The sequence below is a fragment of the Carassius auratus genome, chromosome 32, assembly GCF_003368295.1.
Source record: "Carassius auratus strain Wakin chromosome 32, ASM336829v1, whole genome shotgun sequence".
Classification (NCBI taxonomy): domain Eukaryota; kingdom Metazoa; phylum Chordata; class Actinopteri; order Cypriniformes; family Cyprinidae; genus Carassius; species Carassius auratus.
The window spans coordinates 17,507,407-17,529,314 of NC_039274.1; the positions used below are offsets into that span (position 1 = coordinate 17,507,407).

At 36.0% G+C, this 21,908-nt stretch overlaps 3 protein-coding genes across 3 annotated transcripts in view; 2 read left to right on the forward strand and 1 right to left on the reverse strand.

Annotated features, from left to right (window-relative positions):
- The first annotated feature begins 1,263 nt into the window (after positions 1 to 1,263).
- LOC113051722 (26S proteasome non-ATPase regulatory subunit 9-like) lies at positions 1,264 to 5,385 on the forward strand. The gene is made up of 6 exons (XM_026215707.1): positions 1,264 to 1,525; positions 2,624 to 2,723; positions 3,942 to 4,129; positions 4,488 to 4,589; positions 4,710 to 4,798; positions 4,894 to 5,385. The coding sequence occupies exons 1-6, from the start codon at positions 1,400 to 1,402 to the stop codon at positions 4,919 to 4,921; spliced, it is 633 nt and encodes a 210-aa protein (XP_026071492.1). The 5' UTR covers positions 1,264 to 1,399; the 3' UTR covers positions 4,922 to 5,385.
- Positions 5,386 to 6,657: 1,272 nt separating this feature from the next.
- Positions 6,658 to 14,780, forward strand: LOC113051723 (14-3-3 protein epsilon-like). Its single transcript, XM_026215708.1, has 6 exons — positions 6,658 to 6,882; positions 7,839 to 8,038; positions 8,323 to 8,429; positions 10,126 to 10,332; positions 11,432 to 11,568; positions 12,756 to 14,780. The coding sequence occupies exons 1-6, from the start codon at positions 6,819 to 6,821 to the stop codon at positions 12,806 to 12,808; spliced, it is 768 nt and encodes a 255-aa protein (XP_026071493.1). The 5' UTR covers positions 6,658 to 6,818; the 3' UTR covers positions 12,809 to 14,780.
- A 5,666-nt stretch (positions 14,781 to 20,446) lies between these two features.
- Positions 20,447 to 21,908, reverse strand: part of LOC113051724 (sodium/potassium/calcium exchanger 3) — a 40,201-nt gene continuing 38,739 nt past the window's right edge. The window contains exon 17 of the mRNA XM_026215709.1: positions 20,447 to 21,321. Within this exon, the coding sequence (XP_026071494.1) occupies positions 21,211 to 21,321 (111 nt within the window). The 3' untranslated portion in view covers positions 20,447 to 21,210. The remainder of the gene's footprint in view (positions 21,322 to 21,908) is intronic.

The window sequence follows — 21,908 nt, forward strand, 5'->3', positions numbered from 1 at the left end:
TTAAGAATGTGTAGTTTTACTAGTTTAGCTATAAAGAAATTACATAAAATGTAATTGTTCAAAAATGAGTAAGTGTTGAATAATTCACTGTTGCTTTTTAAGTTTAATTATATATATATATATATTATATTTATTATTTTATGTCTTTGTATTATTTTGATGAATGAATAAATTTTTAGTTTTTGTTTTCTGGCTGAAATTTGAGTACTCTAAATTTCAGCCAAAAAAACCTGTAAAATTATGGTACACTGCTGGAAACCCTGCTGTCAGTATATTACTGTTAATTTACAGGACAATTTTTTACAGTGTACAAAATTATGCCGTTTTGACCTCTTTTAGCAGCAAATCAAAGTAAGAACTCTACATACTCTCAGGAATCTTGGTGTGATTCTGGAGCCAGACCTTAGTTTCAGTAGTCATGTCAAAGCAGTAACTAAATCAGCATACTATCATCTCAAAAACATTGCAAGAATTAGATGTTTTGTTTCCAGCCAAGACTTGGAGAACCTTGTTCATGCCTTTATCACCAGCAGGGTGGACTATTGTAATGGGCTCCCCACTGGCCTTCCCAAAAAGACCATTAGACAGCTGCAGCTCATCCAGAACGCTGCTGCCAGGATTCTGACTAGAACCAGAAGATCTGAGCATATCACACCAGTCCTCAGGTCCTTACACTGGCTTCCAGTTACATTCAGGATTGATTTTAAAGTACTTTTACTCGTATATAAGTCACTAAATGACCTAGGAACTAAATATATTTCAGATATGTTCACTGAATATAAACCTAACAGAGAACTCAGATCACTAGGATCAAGTCAAAACAAGGGTTCACACAAAACAAGGGGATTCCTCCTTTAGTTACTATGCTGCCCGCAGTTGGAATCAGCTTCCAGAAGAGATCAGATGTGCTAAAACACTAGTCACATTTAAATCTAGACTCAAAACCCATCTGTTTAGCTGTGCATTTGTTGAATGAGCACTGTGCGATGTCCGAACTGATTGCACTGTATTTTACATTTTGACTTTTTTTATGTCAAATAATTTTCTATTTCTAACTGTTTTTAAATTCCTTTTAAATAAGTCAATTTTTTAAAACCATTTTCAAAGTTTTAAAATTTCTTGTTTTATATTTTTTATTATTTTTCTTCATGATTATTTTACTTTCTTTTATGTTAAGCACTTTGAAGTACCATTGTGTATGAAATAGCATAGCAGCACTCTTATCATGTCAGATCCACACTCCGGCTCATAGGTGGCAGTCATTTAACTCGTTTAACCCGGCAGTGAATCCACTGAAGAAATATCCATGTTAACGTAATACTTCTGTTGAATTTTTTGGAAAGCTTATTGAAAACAACAACAACAAAAACCGTTCAGCTGCTTTTTGGCAGCACTTCTCATGAAAATGACAGAGAAAAACAACGCTGTTGGGCCACGAGTTACTGAAGACGATGTTCGACTTCTGATGAAAAGAAAAGATGACATTGAAGAGCAAATTAAAGCATACAGCGACATGCTCAAAACCGTAAGTTCAATCCATAGATATCAATATTTTCAATATGTTTTGTCGCTAAGCCCGAAGAGACACTTTTGTCGGCTGCTTGGAAGCGGATTAATTAGTTCGTTCTCATACGACGTGATGGCGACTTGCATATTAATAACATTTAACATGCCATAAAGTTAGATTTTTTTATTTATGGTTTATTACAAACGTAAAATACGGCATTTTAAACCTACTGATTTATATGGAGTCAGATTAGTGTCAAAATGACCAGTATACATGTAACGGATAAATATGACGCACGCGTGCTAAAAGTAATTCACATGCACAAACACTAGTTAACATAAAGTGCATGATTAATTTACAAAATATGTTTCCCAAATGAAAACATAAATATACAGAGTGTGCGCAAACGTTCAAATGTTGCAAATTGATTGAATGCATTTTCAGTTTGAGTCTATTTTGACTATTTTATAGGGATGCCAGAAAAAAAATCGATTCACTTAACTATTGCGATTCCTTTTTAAACGTTTAAACGTCGATTTTTTTATTTCAGTGTCGTTATATTTCAGTGTTATTTGTTTTATTTATACTATTTAATTATTTTACTTTTCTTAAGAGGTGATTGGGAGAAGTTGGCATTTTTTTCACACAGTCACTTACTTTTATCTTTTTGTTCAATTTTCAAATACTTTTTTTAACATTAAGTAAAAGTCGTCTTTATTATATTAGCTGCTGTTCCCACAAATCAATTTTAAATAATTGATAGAATATTGCATAATTTCATTGACCCATATAAGCCCACTCTGAACATCCCACATTTGCTAAATTAATTTAATACTCACTTTATTGGGAGACTGTTCAGAAATCTATTTGAAAAAAATAAACAAATGGTCTGCCCTCTTGCTCTGTTTTGGCCATAGATTTGTAAGAGTTTATTATAACTAGTCATGATATGTGCTGATATGTTTTGGCTTAATATTATACAGCAGGAGACCAAGTCCTTCAATCACAAAGAAATACGTTTGTCAACTAACACATGTGATGCATCTTTGAAAAATGTTTTCTTTAATGTGTTCTAAAGACATTTCATCACATAGTGTGTGTGTGTTTGTACCCCAGGAAGGTGTAGGCATGGACGGTCCTCTGGTTGATGTGGAAGGCTTTCCTAATGCAGATGTGGATTTGTACAAGGTCCGAACAGCAAGGCACAATATCTCTTGTAAGTACATTTTTCACGGGTTAAATGATGAATTTTCTTATGCCTTTTGATAGTAGTGAACACAAAAAGTATCATGATAATAGCCCTGACATTTATAAAAGTATATTCATATTTTAATCATTCAGTTGCACATTATATATCACAGTACCATAGCATGTTAGTGCTAAAGTGTTTCTTTGTAAAGGAATACATTTTAATGCTTTTGGCAGTGTGGGCAGGTGCCAAATCCTGCTGGAAAATGAAATCAGCATCTTTAGAAAGCTGGTCAGCAGAAGGAAGCATGAAGTGCTCCAAAATTTCTTGGTAAACGGGTGCAGTGACTTTGGTTTAAAAAAAACGCAATGGACAAAAACCAGTAGATGACATTGCACCCCAAATCATCACAGACTGTGGAAACTTAACACTGGACTTCAGGATACTTGGGCTTTGAGCTTCTCCACCCTTCCTCTAGACTCTAGGGACTTGGTTTCCAAATTAAATACATAACTTGCTCTCATCTGAAAAGAGGACGTTGGTCCACTGTGCAACAGTCCAGTTCTTCTTCTCCTGAGTCCAGGTAAGACACCTCTGATGTTGTCTGTGGTTCAGCGAATTCCTCGACACGTCTGTGTGTGACGGCTCTTGATGCATTGACCCCAGCCTCCGTCCATTCCTTGTGAAGTTCAATAAAATTCTTGAATAGATTTTGCTTGACATTCCTCATAAGGCTGCAGTTCTCTCGGTTGGTTGTGGTTTTCTTCCACACTTTTTCCTTCCACTCAACTTTCTGTTAACATGCTTGGATACAGCACTCTGTGAACAGCCAGCTTCTATGCCAATGAATGTTTGTGGCTTACCCTCCTTGTGAAGGGTGTCAATGATTGTCTTCTGGACAACTGTCAGATCAGCAGTCATCCCCATGATTGTGTAGCCGAGTGAACCAAACTGAGAGACCATCTTGAAGACTCAGGAAACCTTTGCAGGTGTCTTGAGTTGATTTGCTGATTGGCACGTCACCATATTCTGATTTGTACTCTGGTTTCACAATCTGAGTTGAATTACTGAAATTAACATTTCCATGACATTCTAATTTATTGAGATGCACCTGTGAGTGTGTGTATACGTCTATATATATATATATATGTGTGTGTGTGTGTGTATGTATGTATGTACATATACAAGCATCTCTAATCATTCTTCTAACTCTTCAAGTTCTTTATTTTTTTATAATTTATAAAGGTTTACAGAATGATCACAAGGCTATCATGGTGGAGATCGAGGAGGCTCTTCATAAGCTGCATGCCTCAGCAAGGATCAAACCTGAGAAAGATGAGACAAAGATGGAAGCCACTGAGTCGGCTGTGTCTCTTTCAGCTCCGTTTGCACTTCTGGACGCCGTCACACAGGGCTCTCCTGCTTCTCAGGCCGTGAGTTCATTCATTCACAGATTTAATGAGTTAAACTTAACTTGTTTGCTTACAACATATGAAATCAGATGATCTACTTTATTAAAATGCTGCAAACTTTAAATGCTTTTCATGTTGACTTTGAAAATCTTGTATATATTTTAGTTATATCATATAATGCTGCATGTTGACTGTTTTCTTCTAAGCTGCTCATTGGATGGTTTATTTAATTTCCTATTAGTACTTAAGTCTCTTTTTAATCTATTAGCACAAACTGATTAGGCAACTACAGAGTTTAAAACAGATGTGCAGCACTTTACGAAGCGGCTGATTGTTGATGGTGGACTCTTCATGAGTAAAAACATTCTTCTGTTTGTAGGGTTTGCGAGTCGGTGATGAGATTATAGAGTTTGGGTCTGTAAACACACAAAACTTCAGGAATCTGCACGACGTCGCTTCTGTTGTCCAACACAGTGAAGGGGTTTGTTCAAACTCGAAACTCTTTCCTTTCAGTTAAAGACTCTTTTTAATACTTTACATTCCGGTTTATGTGCTACACAGTTCCTTTTAATTCAGTCTCTGTGATTTCTGTTCACTTTAGAAATCCCTGCGTGTTGGATTGCTTCGAAGTGGACTAGAAATGCATCTTAATTTGACTCCGAAGCAATGGTCTGGTAGAGGACTACTAGGGTAAAAAATGTGCTTATTGTACTAATTTTATTTAGGAAAATATCAAAGTCGTAATAAATGGGTTATTATTAATGGCATTTTTATTCTGTCAATAGGTGCAACTTGGTACCTCTCCACAGATGACCAGTGAAGGACGAGGATCTTCTTTATGCCAAACATCACACCTTTTTTGCAGTGTTAACTTTAATTTGGCTTTTGTGTTCATTGTAAAATTGAGTTGAGTAAATAAATGACCAAGAAGAAATGACGGACTATTCAGTATCAGACTCATCAAGGATAAACAGAGAATTTATTAGCAAGGTTTCACTTAGCCTTTTCTCCTTTTAAATTTCTTGCATCCATTTTTATTTAAAATTTTTGTTCGAAAATTGGTGCATCGTGGAACAAATGCTGGCAAGAGGATGATTTTAATGTTCGCAGCTGAATGGTGAGACCAGAGTCATTCTGAAGGGCCTGGGGTACAGTTTCGTTACAGTTGATTAGAACAAGAATTATCCTTTTAATGTTTGTGATAAACGTATTATAGTGTCTCAATCGTTCATTTTTATTATATGCAAATCAGATTAAAAACTGACTTTGAAACCTTTTATCATGCCTTTTTCTAGTTTCATATAATTAATTGTTAAAAACTATGATAAAGTAAATGATAAATAGATAATTTATAATAAATAAAATAATCATTTCAAAGTCTCATTGTGTGTGTGTGTGTGTGTGTGTGTGTGTGTGTGTGTGTGTGTGTGTGTGTGTGTGTGTGTGCTTCCATTTAACTGAATTAAAAGAAAATTTATGTCCAACTACTCTAAACTTTTTATGCAACTGGCCCCAGGACTTAAAGGGTTTTTATTATACATTTTGGGAGACCCACCAAGTGAATAGGGAAAGAAATTGTATATCAATATTCCTATTAAATATGAGATATTATTTAGCCAATCTTGCCAATTGTTACTTCCATTATTACACTTATTTTTGTCATTGCATGTTGCACCAAAAACAGATTAACATGCAAATTAGATACAGTTTATAGATGGAGGACTCTACAGAGGACACATTATGACATAAAATGTAATTTGCAAAAATAATTATATTGGTTGCATTGCAGGGCTTAAATAGTTTTTTTCCATTTTCCCTTTTTTTTAAACAATGTAATGATTTGAAAAATACTAAATTCACTAAACTTATATATATACTTTTTCCTGGTAGTCAGGAGGATAAACGTATTTATTCTTTGTATGAACGTCACAAAACGTCCCTCGCGAAGGAAATGCGCAGGACTCGCTGAACCGAGCGAAGTTCCCGGATGGAGTTGTGTCGCCATATTTAGAACAGGCTCCCCGTAGGGCTGTTCGAATCCGACATTTTTGGAATCGAGTCCGACTCTGATTCGCGGATCTGGATTCGATTCCTCACTGTTGTGCTCGATTCGTTTTCGATTCTCCGTCTTTAAGATTGAAGGATCCTAATTTCGTCAGATATAATGGTCATAGAAAGTAGCCTCAGTCAACTACGATGCATTTATATCGCTCTGATTGATTTTAAATTGTAATTTTGTCTGCATTGCGCAATAAATGAGTCATAGCCCACAGCTCCGCAGTGAATATGCGTTTATAACATGAACAAGACATGAAGTGTCTAAAACGCGCATGATGTTTACTTTAATCGTGTGCTTTGCACACATATAACAAACTGTACACCGATACAAAACAGCCAGATCATTAACATCAACACATTGGTTTATTTCTCGGCCACGTCACGATTTATCTAAAATAACATCCGAGTTTATTTTTTTCGAACTGATTCATTAAGACGGCTCTGAATGATGAGTCGATTCCCTTTGATCGGATAGAATCGACTCTCAATTCCCAAAGCCTCGGAATCGATTCTTTTTCGGATACGAGGATTTTAAGCTGCTGTTGCTGCACCTAGTTTTCCAATATAACATATCTATTCCGTTTTCTACACCGTTTGCATCTGTCTGCACAAACAGACAGCGTCTCTCACCTCCTCCCGGCTCCCAGTAAACATGGCAGATCGAGAGTACTTGGTTTACCAGGCTAAACTAGCAGAACAAGCCGAGAGATACGATGGTGAGTTGATGTTTTTGGGCGAAATGTGTTGTCGCGTTTGAATTAGATCCGAGGGACAGCCGTGAACACGGAGAGGTCGTGTCTCTGATTCAATTAACTGCGTGTTGAACCCTAAATCTTTACTCTGTCCCTTCACACGTGTCCCAGGAGAAAGATCCAGGAGAGGCCCAAGCTCCGCATTGTTCATCAACTAAAGCAAATGTTGCGAAGAACATCTGCTCATCTGATACTGTAGCGTTACTAGAAACAGTTGCTTTAGTAACTGAGATCGGAGAGCACGCGATGCAAAAGATGTGCAACATTTAACAACGCACTAAATGATACATTGTTTTCCTTTCTGCGTTCAGATTTTAGGTGATGCAACAATGACTAGGCTGAATCCAGCGGTGTATTCTGCTGTTATTGGATGTTTTTACTGTATCGATGGTGTTGTGGACCTCTATGTTGACAATACGTGGTCATTTGGTGCATTAAGTGTGTCACAGCGGGTAATAAACAATGCAGTTTACCCCATTTTAATAAAAAAAGAGAATGCAAATGTGTTTTTTTCATGGACTATTGAGATTTACATTTTGTATGTTAGAGAGCTAAATGGGTTTACAGGTTTGTTAGCTTGACCAAAACCTTTAAAATATTTTTAAATGCTTCAAGTTTTAAGGTTTTTGCCATCTGTATAGTACAAATGTAGAGGACTGTCACATAGACAAACCAAAATCTTGCATAAAATCGTACAAAGTTTGTTTTCAGCATAACACTTCTGCTACAAACATTAATGTTATCTGAACTGACTACTTTTGGCATTAACTTGCTTTATTAAACCACTCCGTTCCCAGTCTGTGACATTCATTGTTGTTATGCACTAAATGCATCATTTCATTTCCCCCCCCTTTGCTCTCCAGATCTTTGATGGTGGGTTCCTCTGTGTCTTTAGGATGATTCTCGTCTCTGTGTTTCAGAAATGGTGGAGTCCATGAAGAGCGTCGCAGGAAAGGACACCGAGCTGACCGTAGAGGAGAGAAACCTGTTATCGGTGGCGTATAAGAACGTGATCGGCGCTCGACGAGCCTCCTGGAGGATCATCAGCAGCATCGAGCAGAAAGAGGAGAGCAAGGGAGGAGAGGGCAAGCTCAAGATGATCCGGGAATACAGACAAGCGGTGAGACGCGTGGAGCCTTAAAGAGATAGTTCACCCAAAAATCCTGTTAGAAGAACTATAAAAATTTAAGTGAAACAAATGGTGTAATGGATTCATTTCGTTTTTTAAAACATAATGTTATATACATTTAATAAGCATTTGTTCTTTGTAATACCTCAGTGCTTGTTTATAATGCTTCAATCCATCTCTTGAAAAGTCGTGGGTTTAATGTCTCCGAAACCGTGATGTGTGCAGTGATCTAGATGCTGTAATTCCTCTGTGGTTTCTCGTCTTGTCTTATTCAGGTTGAGAATGAGCTGAAATCTGTTTGCAGTGACATACTGGATGTCCTGGACAAACACCTCATTCCTGCCGCCAACACGGGAGAATCCAAAGTCTTCTACTACAAAATGTAGGTGTTTGACGAAACAAAGTGCATGCATTGAAAACGTTATGGGTCTTTTATATGGGCGAGGTTCTGCATGCTAAATATGAGCATGAGACTTTTGCCTCATGTAGGTCATGGATTTGATTCCCAGGAAACGTGCATAATTATTAAATGCATGCCTTAAAGCATGCTAATCATGCACGCTAAATCGTTTAGGATTTAAGGGCCTGCTGAATGCAGACATGTAAACGTACGTTTTTGTAGGACTTTATCAAATCATTTAGAAACTGATCCCCTGGAATGTTCACCTAGAAATGAAAATTAGTTGTTAATTTACTCATCCTCAGGCCATGCAGGATGTAGGTGACTTATTTCTTCTTTAATAGCCTTCATAGATGGACGCTGCTGTGATTTAGGTTAATAAAGCATAACACCAAACGATCTGTAATAACAGACAAAGTGACCATGCAATAAAAACTCCTGAGGTGTGACATTACTGTCAGATCTAACACGGTCAGCACAGCATTGTCTTTTAGTTTCAGTCTTTCTGAATATCCAGCGTTGAATCGTGACTTGTTTGTAGTGGTTGACCGATTTTGGTTTCTTTGGAAAGCAGGGGGGCCGATATAAAACCGATATAATTGTATTTCTTTTAAATAATATTTAAGGAATTTGAAATAATTTGTAAGTGGATAAAAAAAAAATGTGTGAAATAAACAAATAAATAAATATTTAAAAAAAATGATTAAAAAGGAAGTAAACCGTAACCAAAAGATCACTCCGTATTCTGGGAAGTTTGTGTGCACTGCGAATCATATTTTTCAAATAAAGCCAAGGTAACACTCATTTTACACACAGCACACAGAAAAAATGGTATGAATATGACAGTGGGCAAATGCATAAAGCGCAGCATAATTTGAAATCATGAATTTAATGTAAAAATATTGAATTTGCATGGACCGATCGTCACACAGAGAACATGCACAATTCTCAAGATCTCACAGCTGGACTCGACTGAGTCTGCAAGGTTTGTGAAATGAAATGTTCATTATTCATTGAAAGATTTGTTGGAATGATGTAAATGTGTATTTGCTGAATGCTGACGGTAAACGAGAAAGTACTATAATGTTTACCTTTTTTATTACTAATAATATAAAAGCAATCGTTATTATATTTTCTGTATACATCAATTCCTTTGTTTAACGGTTCTATCAGATTTTTAGACAGACTTCTATCTGTATTAGACAGAACTGTTAACGAACACATTTGGCCTCGAACACATCGGCCAAAAAGAAAAACTTATCGGCTTGTAAAATGCCAAATATCGGCCGATATATCGGTCAACCGCTACTTGTTTGTAAACAAATCGGGAGTCAGAGTCGCGCTCTGACAGTGACATTTGATTGAGCAACTTGCATATCTGTGCTGCTCGAGCTCAAACTGCTTCAGACGGTTCAAAAGAGTCACTTGTTTGTGAACCAGACATTTTTGCATGAACTAACTGCATAATACTTACTTTCTATTTTCTTTTTTTAAACCAAAAAAGGCATGTGAATAACCAGAAAATTCGCATAGTGTGTATTTTAAAGCTCCAGCATACAGTAGCCTGCTCATTCATTATACTGGTGTTTCTGACAGCAGGAGCTCTGAACAGTTGCTAATAAGAAGATAATGAAGCTTGTCACCCACACTAGGTTTTGTGTCTTGTGTGTGTTCTTAGGAAAGGAGACTACGACAGGTACCTAGCAGAGTTTGCCACAGGTAATGACAGGAAGGAAGCAGCGGAGAACAGTCTGGTGGCGTATAAAGCTGCCAGTGACATCGCCATGATTGAGCTCCCGCCCACACATCCCATCCGGCTCGGACTCGCTCTCAACTTCTCTGTCTTCTACTACGAGATCCTGAACTCCCCCGACCGCGCCTGCAGGTTGGGCTGCTTCTCTCCTCACTCAAAGTGTCTAATGTTTGATGTTAACTTGCTTCTGTCCGATATTAATATGCACACACACCCATGGCTAAGCAGTGTTATTTTAGGGTAACTGATCTACTCGTATAGTTTTATTCATATTTTGAACTAGTTTTTATTTTGATATTTTCGGTTTTCGTTTTAAAAAAGTTAGTATTTTTTTTATCTCTATTTATTTATTTAAATTTTAATAAAGCTTGAGTTATTTTAGTACATCAAGTTAAACTAAATGAAAACGAGATGTTCCCTTAGCAACTAGTTTTTAAATATTTTATAATTTTTTTTATTTTATTTTTTCGCACATAATGGTATCATTTATTTTTATTATTTTTGTTTGTTTCGATTTTAGTTAATAATCCTATGGCTAAGTAAGCCATTCATAGGTGGATTCCTAAAGATGTGAGATAATGTGGCTGTGTGCATCCTAAAAGTTTAAAATCGTTTGCATATATATTAATGATTAATAATATTGGCATTATATATGATATATATGCATTTCAGATTCCCAACATCCGCGGTGCCTTGAGAAGATCCCCGTTTTCTGACACAATATTTGACACACTTATTTAAAAGAAAATTAATAGTGATTAATATTATCAATTTAACTGCTCTGACACTATTGGACGGGTACCGAATTTCAGCTGAATAGTAATACTTGTCTAAATTCATAATTGACGTGCTGTAGAAAATAAACACTGTTATTTTTCTGGTTTTTCATGTCAAGCTGCTTCGAAGCAGTCGATATTCTATAAACCACTATAACAATAAATGTGACTTATTAGCAGAAAATGGGAGGGTTGATTTACTAAGCAGTTAGCCATGATGCATTTTCCTGGCGTTTAATAAAAACAGTAGTTATTTAGAGAGAAAAGTAAATATGATTTTAGTCTATATCTCCATTTTGTGTTTATCATTTAAAATGAGATCTTTTAACTTGGTAATTTATTATATTTCTACATTTTTTATTCATTTGAATACTTCATGGTGCAGCCCCCTGGTTCAGAACCACTGCCTTATGGGAAAAGCCCCTCTGAAAAAGCCAGTCTGACTCCTCCAACAGGTTGGCGAAGGCGGCGTTTGACGATGCGATCGCGGAGCTGGACACGCTGAGTGAGGACAGTTACAAGGACTCGACGCTCATCATGCAGCTGTTACGGGACAACCTGACACTCTGGACCTCAGACACACAGGGAGACGGTGAGACACCCACCGGACCGAAGCCAAGTCTGCATCACAGAAACATTGATTGTGTTAAAAAGAATAGTTCTGAAATGCACGGAGAGGTAAAATCACAGCTTTTTGAGGTTCGCAGAAAGGGCCATAGTAAGACCACAAACCATGTCATCCAATGTAGAGACAAATTCAGTAGAACAACAAATGACTTTAATGAAAACTCAATTGTAATATTTCCACTCCTCTGAGTACATTACGTTCTCTTGAGACTCTTGAACGGGTTTTGGATTTCAAATTTAGTTTTAGAATTTTGGAAAAAGTGTAAATTCTAACTTTTGTTTTAATGACAAGAAACTGGCACGGTGTTAAACAATTTATTAAATAAAGTTAGTATTTAATGAAAGTTTCTTGAGCTAAAAAAAATGCATTGGTTAACTACAATAACTCTTCATAAATGTTGCATTATTGAATAAGGAGCTGCTCTATTGACCCGTGTCATTCCTAATAAGCCAAATAAACGACGAAGCCATCGAACCATTGCACAAACTTCCCATGTGCACATGTAGACCTGTCAAACCATCTCAGGGAGGTGTGTGAGAGCTGCTGTCTTACAGAGATAGATACAGACACGCTTTTGTTAAGGATAGTGAATTACGGAAGCTGTTTACGTGTAACGTGCAGCATTTTAACACTGAAATCTAGAATTACTGGTCGAAAGCATCGTCTCTCCATTTTGGTTATTTCCAACTATATTATATTAAAATGTATTGGTAATATTAACAACGCTGACTACAATAATTGAACAAATTGAATTATTTTTTGACATTAAAATCACTAGTATTGTTTATTTATTTATTTTTTTTCATTTTCAATGATAGATGAATGAATGAACTAGTACATTAGAACATAGGAGAAGCTTCAGTGGTATGTTGTTTTTGTACTTTTTTGCCTCCTCTTGTAATAAAGCATGGTGGGCCAAGTCAAAGGTCAACACTTCGGCCCTCAGGCCCTGGTTTGGGCTTCTCTGCACTATATAGATGAAGCTGGTTGTAGTATATTTGCAGAGTGTTTATGTGCTGTGTGTAGCTTGACTTCAGCTTTGCGTTTCAGGCATAAAACATGGAAGGTGTAGAGTTTGTCTTCTGCTGTGCAGCTTAAACTACCAATGCCACTGTAATAACAAAGACTCATGCTTTTCTCTTTCTCCTCAGGTGAAGAACAAACTAAAGCAGCGCCTCCAGATGCTGAGGAAGAAAAGCAGTGAGAAGTGACGGCCAACACGCTAAACTCCCTTCTCTCCATCCATCTCTCTCTCTCTCTCAGCGTCTCTCGTGTGTCCCTGTCTCTCAGGGAAGCTCATGATGTCATCGAGAAGAGATCAGATGCTGTCTATCACTTCATCTTTCTCCCCTCTCTCTCTCTCGCTCGTTATATCATCGCTTTGCTCTCTGATCGTCTACACTGGTTCGGAATAATTACGACTAGAAAAGATCTCTTCAGCTCCCCAGGGCTACATTTGTTTAATAAAAATACTTTAAAAACAGTAAAATGGTGAAATATCAGTAAGATTTAGATGACTGGTTTCTATTGTAATATGTTTTTAAAATATCTTGTTTTTTTCAGCATCATTATTCCAGTCTTCAGTGTCACATGATCTTCAGAAATTCAGAAATGTTCTCATTTATTGGTGCCCAAGGATGCATTAAATTGCTCATAAATGCTGTTATTTTGAAATTCCTGTTCATAAAAGATTTTAGAAAATAAAAAAGGGGTTTCCTCATAAATATTAAGCAAAAAAACAACATTGACAATGACCATTATTAATAACTGAGCACCAGTAATATTTGAGCAGCAGATCTGCGCATTAGAATGTTTTTGAAGGATCATGTGACACAGAAATACATCACATTTTAAAACATATTCAATTAAATTGTAATATTTCTCAGTGTTACAGTTTTTACTATACTTCTCATCAAACAAACGCTCGTTAAGCTTGAGAGATTTAAATAATCTGAATTATTCCAAACGTTTGACCGGTAGTGTATATTTTTGGGGTTTAGGGTTTTATTTTTATTTTAGTCATATTTTTTTCTTAAGTGTTTTTTAACTAACTATTCACTTCGATCTTGTATGATTATATGAGGCCAGAACGGAGAGTTTTCCTCTGTAAGGTGTTAGGTTTATTCCCTGTTACAAGATTCCTGAGAATCACACTTTTATTACGTAAGCTTGCGTTTGCATATTTCTTCATCAGTGTTGTTCAGCTCAGTGGCCAGGAACGGAGGAATTTATTTTTATGTTCTTGAAAAGTAGAAACGCAAGCCATTTATCATAAACGTACCATCCTTAAATGCAAAGTGTTTATATACATATATAAAATGTAATTTTTTTTGTCAGCAGGTTCTCTGTATGTGGTAGTGTGTGATGTGGTCTGTGACAATGGGTCAATAACTATAACACTTTTCAAGCTTTTAGGAAATTAATGCAAACCTCGCCTCACTGTTATTCAAAAAAATATTGCTATAGAGCCATAAATAGGATGGCTTTTTTTCTCAAGATCAGATGCAAAACAAGCACGATGCATTAGTTTTCCTTCAAGTGAGTATGAAGTGTAACTCTAGTTAGGGATTTTGGTCACACTTTACCAAAACATTTGTTAACATTATTTAATTATATGAGTTAACAATATTTAAAGAATATTAATTAATCTTAGTTCAATTTTAACAGTTATACATTTGTCGTTTACTACCGGTAAATGCTTTAAAATTTGATCACACTATTTTAAGGTGTCCTTATCATACTGTTATTATGCAATTAAGTACTGTGTAATATTAATTAACATTTACTTTAGAATTTTAGGTCCGTTTCTTTTTAATTTGATACAGTAAGTACAGTAATGTGCAACAAGGACACTGTAAAGTTAAGCAAGTTACCAAATATTCTGCTGATTGCTAGTTCAACTTCGTTAATGCATTAATGTTAACAAATGAGACTTTGTGAAGTGTTACCAGGATTTGTTTGTGTATCTTCTCTGGGTCTGACTCTTTCTCTCTTCTGTCAGCATCCTCATGTATTTCTTCTGTTTCTTCAGTACGTGTAACTTGAATCTGATTTGTACAACTATTCGTTCTGCCTGAAGCCAACAAGCACCTGGAAACACCGCATGGGATCCACTCCACCGTTCAGATAAACCAAGACTAAATAAATGAACTAATAAAACACTATCTTTACCTTTCTCTGTGTTTTATCTGATTTATTGGTGTCACAGAGGTTCATTTAAAACGTCAGGAAAACATACTTGGTACGCTGAAGAAAAAAAATGGAGTAGGAAAAATTTTCACTCAGAAATTGCCATTCAATTTGACAAAAATACACCTTTTTTGTTTGTCTACTGTAGTAACATTTAACATATTTGAGTTGTGAAATCAAAGGCAGCAGAGAGGGACAAACTGACTGTTTCCTGCTTTTATAACTGGAGAAAAAAACTAACAAAACACTGGCAATAATGTCAAATATTTTCAGTCTGTATATTTTATATTTTTTGTTCATATATGTGGAGTAGCAAATCTCCCAACAGAGGTTAACTATCCAAACACATGTCACTTGGAGTAGAGAAGGGTTGATAATGTTATTAAAATTAACTTTTTTTAGTATTAAGTTACTTCATTCTCTTTAATCATTTGGTTCACTCAAAAATTACCATTTTGTCATTTACGAATTATGTTGGCTAAATGATTCACTTTTGTGGAAGACAATGTTTTGAAGAACTATGTTGATCAAATTAGTCAGAGGTCCAAAACAATACTTGACTTGAACTCCACTGAGAGTTATTGTTTGGACAGAATAAAAAAAAAAAAAGAGAGAGAAAATGCAAGCATGTAACTGTCCCTTTATCTTCTGCTCCTTCAGACTGAGGGTCATTAGGGGGCGCTAGTGCATTTCAGTAATCTGTGTTGGCGCTAATGTCCTAAATGTGCCAAATGTCCAGAAGTCGATGCTAGATGCAGAGGAGCATTTCAGTTCTTTTATGTTGTCCTTGCATTGCTCTTGAAACAAATCAGTTGAAAACAGTTTTTGTTGCTTTATATTTTTGTGGAAACTTTTTTTTTCTTGGGATTCTTTGATTACTAGGAAGTTAAAACAGCATTTATTATATACAGCGTCTGTTATATATTGTCTTTCATTTCACGTTTGCCTCCTTTTGGACAAAAATATTATTTTGTAATTAAAATAACTTACCCCAAACCTTTGAATGGCAGTGTATCACAGAAGACCTGAAGTGAATGTGTCCTCATCCATCCAGCGCTTTCCCTGACAGCTGAAGTGTCTGAACACTGATGAATCCCACAGCCATGTTCATGTTCCATGTTGATCAACATCCGATGATCCCCTAGATTGTGTCTGTGATGTTTCAGCTCCAAAAACCCCAATGATCATTTATTATTCCATGCTGAAAATATATATATTTTTAAACAGAAACAAAAACTTGCTGTTTTCATGCATGTATCTTTAAATGCAAATGAGCTGCTGTTCCCCGCCCACTTTCCAGAAGAGGGCTGTGCCTTTATACATAAGAAATTAAATGCACCCTTGGATACTCAAGCCAAAACTAAACATCTGTTTAGTCTTGATTATCATGTCTGACGTGACATTGCAGTTCTTCCACATCATGAAAGTTTAAACTTCTGATATGTGGTTCTCTTTCGAGCATTCACTATACATTAAGAAAATTGAGATGGGAACAGCATTTTCACCACATCCAGTGGCTACCTTGTGCCAAATTTGCGTGGGCCCCATCGACTTGCAGGACCAGCACCAGAGAGCCTTTCACTGCCTCCTGCTGTCTTTCTCGGGAGGAACTGGTTATCTCAAGCAAACAGCTCGTTATGGTGCCCCAACCTAGAGTTGTGGACCCTTCATGTGTGGCTACTTCAGGGGTCCTAGAGGGGCTTAGGTCCCTGCCTCCCGGTGTGCTAGTCATGCTTATTGAGTCTTGTGCACCTTCTAATATAGGCTTCTGTATGCTCTGCAATGAGGAGTGTTCATGAAATGGTGCTATGATAGAGATATCGACTCGGCAAGCTGTCCCGTGTCAGATGATCTATGTTTTTTGCAGCACAGGCTAGGTAACAAGTCTACCATCAAAGCTAAAGGTTAATTAAGCTGCTATTGCTTTATTTAATTCCCTGGTTGATGGTCAGTTGATCAGGAGGCACATGCTGGTGGTCAGATTTTTTCAGGGAAGCGAGGAGATTACATCCCCAATGCCCATCATCGGTGACACTGTGGGGTCTAGCGCTGGTTCTGAAAGCTGTCTCTTTACCTCTGTTCGAGCCCTTGGCATCCCTTGCTCTCCCTCTGCTTACTGCCCCTTGCTTTGGCTAAGTGCATAGGAGAACTGCTCGTGCTCAGTGGAAAGTGATTGTATTCACTTTGGGCTTGGGGACTGCAGTGTTACTCTCCAGCCAAGACCAGGCTACGCACCTAAACCACTTTCTACCCCCTTTTAAAGCGTTAGTCATTTCTTTGCCTGCTTTGTCTTCTGATCTGTCGACCTTGCATGACGCTGAGGCTCAGAGCACTCTCTTACTGGATAGTGAATGTCAGAGACAGGAATGCACTCTCAGTATCAGAGCCCATATGATGAGGTCAGTTTCCTCTTCATGGGCCTGGTCGAAAGGGACCATCTGTTCGAGGTGCATGCTTTGCAGCTGGGTGGTCTTCACAGAATATTTCGGCAGGTTTCACAAGTTGGATGTGCCATCCTAGGTGTCTCGAGTGCTTTCGGTGAGTCACTAACCTCATGCAGATATGCTAATTTAGTTAATAAGGTAGAGATCCTTACCAGTGGTGGGCGGAGCCTATTCAGAATGACATCACATTGGAGAACATTCCTGAACAGCTCATTTTGAGATACATTTCTTGTAATTTATGGGGAAATTACTAATTGAGTGGATAAATATTTACCACAACAGTGTGGTTTTTGTACACACTACCAACGCATAATTATTTTCAAAAACAATACAAAAGTGAATTTTGCTTATTAGGTCCCCTTTAAAGAACACAATATTTGCACTATTATACCTTTTTAAGACTAAAGTAATTTTAGAATGGATTTAGTTGAAACCATAAAAAGTATTAAAGTATTAAAACAGTTAGATGCCATGGAAACATTTCCCATTTTAGTTTAAAATTTATGTACTGACATAACAAACTAAAACTGAAATAGAAATTAATAAAAAACAATAGACATTAAAAACTTGTAAACCTGACAAAACAATTATTAAAATGAAAATGAATGCTGAAATAAATGAAAAACTAATGTAAACATTATTAACCAGTCACAATAAAAAGCTTTTTTTATTAAAATTTAATTATATATATATATATATATATATATATATATATATATATATATATATATATATGTGTGTGTGTGTGTGTGTGTGTGTGTGTGTGTGTGTGTGTGTAAACTATTAATAAAAAACTATAATGGAATCTCAATGATGCTAAAATAACTGGACAGAACCTCTCATTTTATTATTGCACATTTTATTGCACACAATATATAATAGTGTTTTTTTCTACAGCATTCCTTTATGGAAAAGGCATGAAGCATTTGAATTTTCCCTCTCCACCATAATCATTATTTAGTGACATCACCGTTTTGTAATTGCACTAACCATTCAGCAAATATCATCTCAGTGTTACCACTATTTACAAAATTAGATGAATCTCACAGGACAGAACTCACAGACTGCTTATCTATATACATGCCAACAACTGTTATCAACAGTGAAATTTACAACCGTTAGAGTATAGAGTAGACATTATTGCTAGACTCACTGATTTCCCTCCAGTCTAACAACACTACTCACACCATATCCATTTCTATGTAATATAGAAATATTAAAAACACTTCCAACTAGAATTTATAAAACTAGGCAAATCGTAGTTAAATATAGACAGTAATTTCGTGTACTCTCATACTTAATAACAAACAGGTCTAAATATACATAAATAACAAATAACCCTAAATATTCCCCATATAGCATTTTCTATAAATATCGTATTTTCCAATTACAACTATTAAAATTATTATTATTATTTGTTTTTGTTTTTAAGGGGGATGATCTGAAATTTCACTAAAAAAAAATCAGTGCACATATATTATATTCTATAACAACCAGTTACAAACCTCTTTTTAAAAACATCCATCAAGAAAACAACTATCAAAAATACAATCACATTAAATTACTACTACAGGCAAACCTGTGTTGTTGTTGCTTAAATATATATTAGTCTATCGCTAAAAGACCTATTATGTTTCTACAAATATTCCCACACGCACATGAATCATCAAAGACAAATGATCAGTCTCTATGAATTCAGAAGTATTGCTACAGTCAGTGCAAACTGATTAAAGACAGAATTACCACAACGTGATTACTTGGTCAATAACTACAGGAAATAAACAGTCTTTATATAACTAGTGCTATTACATAATCTGATTACAAAAACCAAGTACATGAAATTTGAGTACAATTAAAAAACAAGTCATCAGAGTACAGTTCATTTTTCGTGGGCTACATGCTGACATACTGATATTACTATGGATTACAATACCATCAGTCAACAGAAATACATTAATCTGTGATTTACTGAAGAGTTGTTCGTTTGGTTAACCCTTGTCATTCCAAATGATGTATTATATCCACAACAAACGTCAACTAGCAAACTTTAATAGTCTGCTGTGCTAGTTTACTTTTGTGTGACGAGTGTCGATTGATTCTTAAAGGGATAGTTCACCCAAAAATCATTTCACAAAAGAAGATATTTTAAGGAATGTTGGTACCCAGTTAGTTCTGGAGACCTTTGACTTACATTGTATGGACAAAAACAAAACACCGAGACATTTCTCAAAATATTTTCTTTTATGTTCCACCGAAGGACAGGTTTGTTTCGACATCAATGATGACAGTTGTAATTTTGGGGCGAACTAGCTCTATAATTCACAAATTAGTGATTACATTTTCATCAAAACATTTGCATTTAACGAATCAATTTAAGGCTATTTGTGTTGTGTGTGCAGTAGTTTAACGAATATGTTCCTTTTTGGTCTTTTTTGTGTTTTTTTTTTTGTCAGAATAAAACAATACAATAGTGCTCTCTGGAGAAAGCCTTTCTCTTCATAAGACGTTAACTGATGGACTGGAGTGGTGTGGATTACTGTGTTGTTTTTATCAGCTGTTTGGACTCTCATTCTGACGGCACCCATTCACTGCAGAGCATCCATTGCTGAGACACTGATTCAATGCTACATTTCTCCAAATCTGATGAAAAAACAATCTCATCTACATCTTGGATGCCCTAAGAGTGGGTACATTTTCAGCACTTTTACATTTGCTGTATTCGTGTAGATCAGGTAACAGTAAGGCTGAACAACAGAGGTTTCCTATCATGCTTAAAGCATTTTGTAAACACTCTAGTCCAGCTGCACTATAAGTGAGAAAGGGCCACATATATAGGCTGAAACACTGTGAACGCAGACTGGCGGAGTAATACAACCTGTGAAATGTCCTAGTGCTTTTGTGCTGTTTATCAGTGCTCTTGCAACACAGAAACAGGCCTACCCTTGTGAAAAAGAAGTCTGCTTAAATGTATTGAATTTGCACTTGAAGTGTACTTAAAATCTAAAAAAAAAAAAAAAAACTGCATATAATATTTTTCACATGCAAGCACACTTAAGTGACTTGAAGAGAGGACTGTTTCCGAACACACTTAAGTACACTTTTTAAAATTACACTAACGATGTCAAATTTAATTTTAAATCATTGTTTTAATAATCTTTTGTCATGTTTTAAAGAAGCACACTTTTGATGTGTTGACTAACATACTCCAGCACATGTAAAGTACTAGATTATAATTTTAACTGTATTGTTATTTAATGTGGCATTTAAAGTTAATAACAATATTTTAAATGTTCTAGATTCCAACTTCACCATTACACGTGTAATTAGAAATATATTTAAAGACTTTACAATTCAACTATATTTTAAAGACAACAGAAGTAATTATAAAATTAAGTCCTACTTAAGTGGGTCAAAAATCACTCCTAAGTTCAACTAATTGCATTTAATATAAATTTAAGCTATATAACACAATTGCATTAATTGCAAATAACATGCAATTAATTGTATGAAAATATTACATTCAGTTTACACTTAAAGAATAGAAAAATAAATACTGTAAATGAATGTAATTAAGTATGCTAAAATGTATTTCTTTTCCACAAGGGTAAAACACTGCAAAGTAGAATTACTGAGCCATGAGCAGGTAAACCGTGCATGATTGTAATACTTCAGTGTTTCTGTAAGTGTGGCTGACTGAAGACAGAAACTATTTTATAATACAGTAAACCTTTCAGCTTGAAGCAGTCCTTAACGAGGCAATCAAAAACTGTATCCGTTCCTGCTGTGGTCAGAACAAAGGACTGACCAGATCTTGAAAACCATTCTGAGGTTGTTTCTGTAGAGCATAACATTTCCCTTTGCTGCTACACTGTACGCAGGCATGAAATCAGCCAAGATTTAGTACCTGATCTACAGTCAAAGCAGTATAAAAATGAAACATAACAAGAACGCACTGAAGAGTGTGTCAGCGGCTCTAGAGCTGACCGAAGAGGATGGAGCAGAGCAGAAAGATGGAGTAAAGGAGCAGGAGACCAAGACCTAGTTTCCGATCCAGCTTCCAGCCGTTTAGATGCACACTCAGGACCTACAACACACACACACACACACACACAGAGTCAGCATAGACACTAACAGCACTGTGAATGTATGTAATCGGGATGCAATTGGGGGATTTCAGTCCCCCTTTCGGGTCAGTCATTTATATTCCTGCTTCTGGTCAGACAAGATGCATTTCCCATTTCCCACAGCAGATGGTGATGTATGTTCTCCTACTGGCATATTAAAACTTGCCTTATAGATTCATCTGAGTGGAACATAACTGATCTGATTAACATTACATTATAATTTTAAGTCTAATGTTTATAAATGGCAGGTCAACAGTTTCACTAGCAATTTCCATCATCAGCGTGAGGCCAGATTTGATACAGATGTTAGTTTTGTCACCACAAATAGCCTAGTAAAATGTGCACGACACTACGACTTATTCTGGACTAATATGGATAAAGATAAATGTTTTTTAAGATAGATGGTTGAAATGTGTTCAAAATGATTGACAGCTTACCTTAATACTCCATGAGTTCTGTAAATTGTATAAATACATTGATATTCAAGATAATTGTTAAAATACACTTTATATTTATAAATAATAATTTTTTTTATAATATTATAAAA